This window comes from Erpetoichthys calabaricus, chromosome 9 (assembly GCF_900747795.2).
Source record: "Erpetoichthys calabaricus chromosome 9, fErpCal1.3, whole genome shotgun sequence".
NCBI lineage: Eukaryota > Metazoa > Chordata > Cladistia > Polypteriformes > Polypteridae > Erpetoichthys > Erpetoichthys calabaricus.
The window spans coordinates 179,798,375-179,804,374 of NC_041402.2; the positions used below are offsets into that span (position 1 = coordinate 179,798,375).

General features: G+C 45.9%; 1 protein-coding gene across 1 annotated transcript in view; it reads right to left on the bottom strand.

Annotated features, from left to right (window-relative positions):
- Nucleotides 1-6,000, bottom strand: part of treh (trehalase (brush-border membrane glycoprotein)) — a 28,807-nt gene that overhangs the window by 3,752 nt on the left and 19,055 nt on the right. Inside the window, exons 4-9 of the mRNA XM_028808474.2 lie at nt 3,405-3,492; nt 2,797-2,897; nt 2,620-2,712; nt 2,429-2,545; nt 2,219-2,344; nt 2,094-2,143 (exon numbers count right to left, since the gene is read on the bottom strand). Coding sequence (XP_028664307.2) covers nt 2,094-2,143; nt 2,219-2,344; nt 2,429-2,545; nt 2,620-2,712; nt 2,797-2,897; nt 3,405-3,492 — 575 coding nt within the window. The remainder of the gene's footprint in view (nt 1-2,093; nt 2,144-2,218; nt 2,345-2,428; nt 2,546-2,619; nt 2,713-2,796; nt 2,898-3,404; nt 3,493-6,000) is intronic.

A 6,000-nucleotide genomic window follows, 5' to 3' on the forward strand; every position in this document is an offset into this window, starting at 1 on the left:
TCTAACAAGAGTGACGTCTCCATTCAGTCCATCAGGCCCATTTGTTTACCTCAGGGATCTCATACTCCAGTTCTGGAGAGCTGAAGTGGCTGCAGGTTTTCATTCTAACCCTTTTCTTAATAAGTGACCTGTTTCTGCTGCTAATTAAATTCTTTTGAATTAATTTTAACTGACCTGCTTTTGAAGACTGAAACCCCTTAATTGTTTTTTACCTTAATTAGCAGCCCATCAAAAATGAGATACAAAATGAGCCCAAACAACTGGTGTCCATCTTATAATATCTGAAAATAAAGAATGATGGAGGTCTCAGGAATGTTGATCTGCTCAGGTCCCCTAAACATTTGACCGGTGCTCTTAGAAAAGAGAAAATCAACAATGTCAGAAATGTCTGCTATTGCACAATGAGAGCAGCAACAAGCCACGGGATTAAAGAACGAGTTTAATTAACGATAAGACTCGGCGCCTGATTAAGGAATTGCTTGGAGTTTGAGGCCCTGACTTAGTTGGTCTTCTGTTGGCTCCTTCACTTCACATGAAGCAATCCAGAAGAACGATGAAGAAATTCAAGAGAACAAATCTTAAAAAACAAGTCAATTAAAATGAATGGAAAAGGAGTTAATTAGCAACAAAAACAGGTCACTAATTAAGAAAAGTGTGAGAATGAAAACCTGCAGCCACTGGGACCCTCTAGGACCGGAGTTGGGAACCCCTGGTTTAGCTCATAGTTAAGTTCACCCGATATCTCATCATCCAGATCCTTCTTAAAGGTTCTCAAGGTGTCTCCTTCATCCCCAGGTCTCGGTAGTTTGTTCCAGATTCCTACAACTCTTTGACTAGAACATGAGAAATCTAACAAATGTGAGACCACCGTTCAGTCCATCAAGCCCGTTTTTTGAGGTCATAGCTAAGCTGTCCCAACATCTCATCCAAATACTTCCTAAGGGTTGTCAGGGTTATGGCTTCAACTCCATGTTTCGGTAGTTTGTTCCACAGTCCAACAACTCTTGGACTAGAACCTAAGAAATATGACAAATGAGAGGAGACCACCATTCAGTTCATCAAGCCCGTTTGTTTAGCTAATAGCTAAGCTGTCCCAATATCTCATCATCCAGGTCCTTCTTCAAGGTTCTCAAGGTGTCTGCTTCATCTCCAGGTCTCGGTAGTTTGTTCCAGATTCCCGCAACTCTTTGTGTAAAGAAGTGCTTCCTGGCTTCGGTCCTCAGTGCTCTTCCTGTTCATCTCCACTGCTGTCCTCGAGTGCCCAATTCGCCCTTACGTTGAACCAATTCTGCCAGATCTGCTTTATCAATGCACCTGACTTACCCAGAAGTCTCCCTTCTTGGGAGTTTTAGTGATGATGCCAGTCCTCCAATTGGTAGACACCTCCTTGTTCTCCTATATCTCTCATAGGATGCATTGGAGGACTTGTGGTAGCACCTGGGCTTCCATGTCGGGGTTGGGATAAGGAGCAATGAAACAAACCCGATGTAGGAGAGCTGGTGCCCCATGCAAGGCTGGTTACTGTCTTGTGCCTGATGCTACTCATTTAAGATGTGCCACCCCATGACTCTGATCTGGACTAATTGGGTTTAAGAACGTTATTTTGTGTTAAGTGGAACCACAGGGTGGTAGAAGAGTGAAGAAGAGTGTCCACAATCAGGCAGGTATTGGTAAGCAGAAGTCAGCCAGGCAAGTAGGGAGGAGTGTGGCTTAGGGGCGTGGTCTGTATGAGAGGGGAGTGACTTAAGAGCTAATAGAACTATAGTGGGGGCGTGGTTATGGTTATATGCAGTGCGGATTAGGAGATCAGGTTGTCCATCAATTTTCTACAATACTTGGTCCAATATGAGGAGCCAATTTGGCACAAAGTAGGAGCAGACTGACGGACTGACATTGGGTACCAGTTTAGAGACACCGATGAAGCAAACATCCATGGCTTTGGGATTTGAGAAGCCTGCAAAGAGAAATCCCACACAGACCCCTGGGAGAACCTGCAATCTCCAAACTTTTGGTAAAATTGAACCCAGATCTCTGGATCTGTGGCAGCTGCCCATCAGCCCAAGTGGATGTCTGAAAGTAGAAATGGGACTTGCCTTCCTGCATGCCCATTGCCAGCTCCATGTCGTCTGAGTAGGACTCTGGTCTGCAAGAAGAGCAACTGGTTAGTCTGGAGAAGAAAGGACATGGAGACCGGTCAGAGAAGAGCCCGTCGGCATACCTGGGACCACCTGCTTCCACTTTATAGTAGTTGAGACTATGGGATGTCCCTGTTGTGTCCATCACCTCCACAGACCGGTTGGTAATCCAGAAAGTGTACTCCTTCTCCAGGACAGGCAGGGCTTTTCTGAGGAAGGTCATCCAGGACAAATTTCAAAGTCCAAACTCATGATCAACGCAACCCTCCACCCCACTTAGCCTGACCACCTACCTCAGGAAATCAATGTCCAGTGTGGCCTGGTAGTAACTGTCCACCATGAGGGTGAGGAAGGGGGGCTGAGTGCGCCTCTCATAGTAGACGCGACCCCCATTGGGGACAAAGCCATACCTGCAACACAACAAGAAGGCGATGAGACCCCCGAGAATTTGGGGTGCACAATTGTGGTCACATGCAGTGCTCACCTCTCAACTAAGTAAAGGAAATTCTCAATCATGCCCATGGTGGTCTTCTGCATCCCGGACAGCAGCAGCCCTTTGATGATCCAGTAGGAGTCCCTGACGACAAAAAAAAGACAAAGCCGAGTGACCCATGAGGTCAGCAGAGCAGCCATGGCGAGGACAGCTCCTGGCAAGACTCACCAGTAGTAGAGCTCCCTGAAGCGCCCACCGGGCACAATCAGTGGATGGGGCGTGTAGATCTGAGAGTAGAGCTCTGGGTGCATCTTCACATCGAGCCGCACCTGCATGATGGGACAAAGGAAGAGCCAGAAGGAGAGGAGCTTCAGCCATCGTGTGATGCATAGAGGCCAGGTGTTGTGGCACCTCAGTAGACTACTACCATCTCAGTGACAGTGGGCATCTTCTGATGGGTGGACGCAACTACAGCTGGTCTTTGTTTATTGTGATGCAGCCCCTTCAAACATTCCAGGAGGTCACTACTCCCAAGGCACAAGCCCCAAATCCCAGCTGGGATGAACATGAATCTTCTTTAGCTTAATGGGCAAGGGAGCTTATGAGCAATTGCAGCTAGCAGCGTTGTGGCCTGGCATGCAAAGACTGCCAGCCACTATACCCAACACAGAAAGAGTACCAGCCATGAAGCTACACCCTTTACATCATCCTTCTTCATGGAGGAATCAAACCAGAAGACCACCTAGAATTTGGCATGGGTGTGTGCCCACCTACAACACAGAGAGAGAGAGAGAGAGAGAGAGAGAGAGAGAGAGATGTCATGTTGGCTACCACACCTTCCTTCCCAGGGACTTCCAGAGGGCATGCAGCTCAGATGCCCAAAGGCGAAAAGCGGGGTCCACAATCTTCTTGAGGAATGGGGGCCTTAGGAGAGAACATTGGGAAAAAATTAGCAGGGGTACCCTGATGGCAGATGGGGTGGGAGGACAAATGGAAAAGATGAATGGCATGAAGGGTCAAGTGAGGAAGAACTTCAAGGGTAAAGAAGATGAGGAGAGAGAAAAATGTCTAGAGAAACCAGAAAGGAGATAGATAGATAGATAGATAGATAGATAGATAGATAGATAGATAGATAGATAGATAGATAGATAGATAGATAGATAGATAGATAGATAGATAGATAGATAGATAGATAGATAGATAGATGTGAAAGGCAATGTATACAGTATAGACAGATAGATAGATGGGAAGGGTGCTATATAACAGGCACTATATAACCTATTGACAAATGCACTCTATAACATACAGCCACACAGACAGATAAATAAACAGACAGACAGACAAATGTGTTTGAAAGGCACTATATAATAGACAGATGTGAAATCGTTTAAATCAAAGACTGAATGATGAATAAGAAAGGCACTATAAATTTAATAGAAAGTGCACCCTGAAAGAGGATGACACTTTTGAAAGTCAGTAAATAACAGACAGATGGATACGAAAGTCACTTTGTAATAGACGTGAAAGGCAATATATCACAGATAGATAAGCAGACAGACAGATAGATATATGGGATAGGCGCTACGTATTACAGGCACTTATAATAGATTGACCAATATAAACTGCACTATATAGCAGACAGGCAGACAGATGTGTATGAAAGGCACTATATAATAGACAGGCAATAAATCATAGACGGGCAGATCGAAAGGAAAGTCGCTATATAATAGGATGAAATATATGAAAGACGGTATAACAGCAAATATGTGTAAAACACTATAAAATAGATAAACATATACAGTAGAATAGATGTGAAAGGCAATATACTGTACCAAAAATAAACAGACACATAGACAGGGAAGGCGCTATATAACAGATAGAATAGGTCATATAGAACAGAGATTGACAGTTAGGAAAACCATTGTATTATAAGGGACAGATTCCAGTGGCTGTACCCAGCGAATTTAAAATCGCCAGTCACAATCTCTGTGCGTCTTTAGACGGTGGGTGCAGAGCTACACACACACACAGGGAGATCGCGCAGGCTTTACTCAAACGAAGCCCATCTCAGCACCTGGACCAGCGCTGTGACGCCTCCGTTCCGTTGGCAGACCCCCCAGACCGTGTGTGTTTAAGGTGAGGCAGACCTCTCGAGCCCGTCTGTTTCAGTTGCGGCTTTTCTGGATTGTTGAAACAACAAGGCGTGCGAGTCTGTCACTCAGGTAACGTGATCGTCGCTTTTTAAAACATTAAGTATAAAACCAATAACCCGTCCTGTGTATTTGCGTAGATTTCCGCCCACATTTCGGGTACAATGCTTTAGGAACAACACACCCTTTCCAAAACTTCGCCCCTCTCTCCACACATATCAGGTCATTGCTGAAGATCTCTTCAGATTAATCAGGCTGCCGGTGTTCGTTTCCATACCACTCATCGGTTCCGCTCCCTGACAGTATCCGTGTCCAGCGTGCAGGCCCGGTCTTAGGTATTATGGGGCCCTAGGAGAAAGGGGGGGTCCAGGGGCCCCCTGGAAGCTCTGTGAAATGCGTGAAAATTAGACCAAGGAGTCGATCCGGGGCCCCCCGGACGCCGGGGCCCTAGGCGGTCGCCTACTTCGCCTATGCCTAAGGCCGGGCCTGATTGGGACAAATAATGCTGTAGTATATTTAAGTATATATGACAATTGCTCACTCGGACAATTTGTTTTGGGGACCCCCAAGAAGGCGGGGGCCCTAAGCTATAGCTTGTGTAGCTTATACGTAAATCCTGCACTGCCAGCGTGCAGTGCTTCATATTTTTGCACTAATTATTTTCTTTTTTTTTTTGGTACTTTGTTTTCATCTCTCCTCCACATTGCGTGTTATGCTAATTGACGGACTAGGGGGTCTTCCTACGAGGTCTTCCTAGTTCAGAGTTGATCCTGCCTGGCACGCAAAGCAGGGTAGAGTTTAGGACTTTACGATGGAATGTCACATTGGTAGGCACATCGGCCGCCTAGTGGCCAAACTCTGTAATGAACAAGAATTCTTCGTCAGCTTCAGTACTTTGCGAGTCGATCAATTAGCCTGAGTGAGCGCAAGTTTCAGGAAACAGCTGTGTGATCGTTCAGCGGTGCTAAACAAGCGATGTGACAAGAACAATAAAGTCCGAGATAAAGCTTATCGCACACCCCACAGCGCGACCTAATATGCCATCGTTTACATTGATTTATTTGGCAGACGCTTTAATCCAAAGCGACTTACATCATTTGGGATACAATTGTTTATGTTTCTTTTGATTTCCCAATTGGAGCACGGGCGGGTGAAGAGGCTTGCTCAGGGTCGCACAGTGTCAATGGTGGGATTAGCAGTTCAAAACCTTAACCACTGCACCACACTGCCTGCCAGGTGGCCTAAACTATTTTGCCCGTCGTGCCAGTACAGTACATCATCT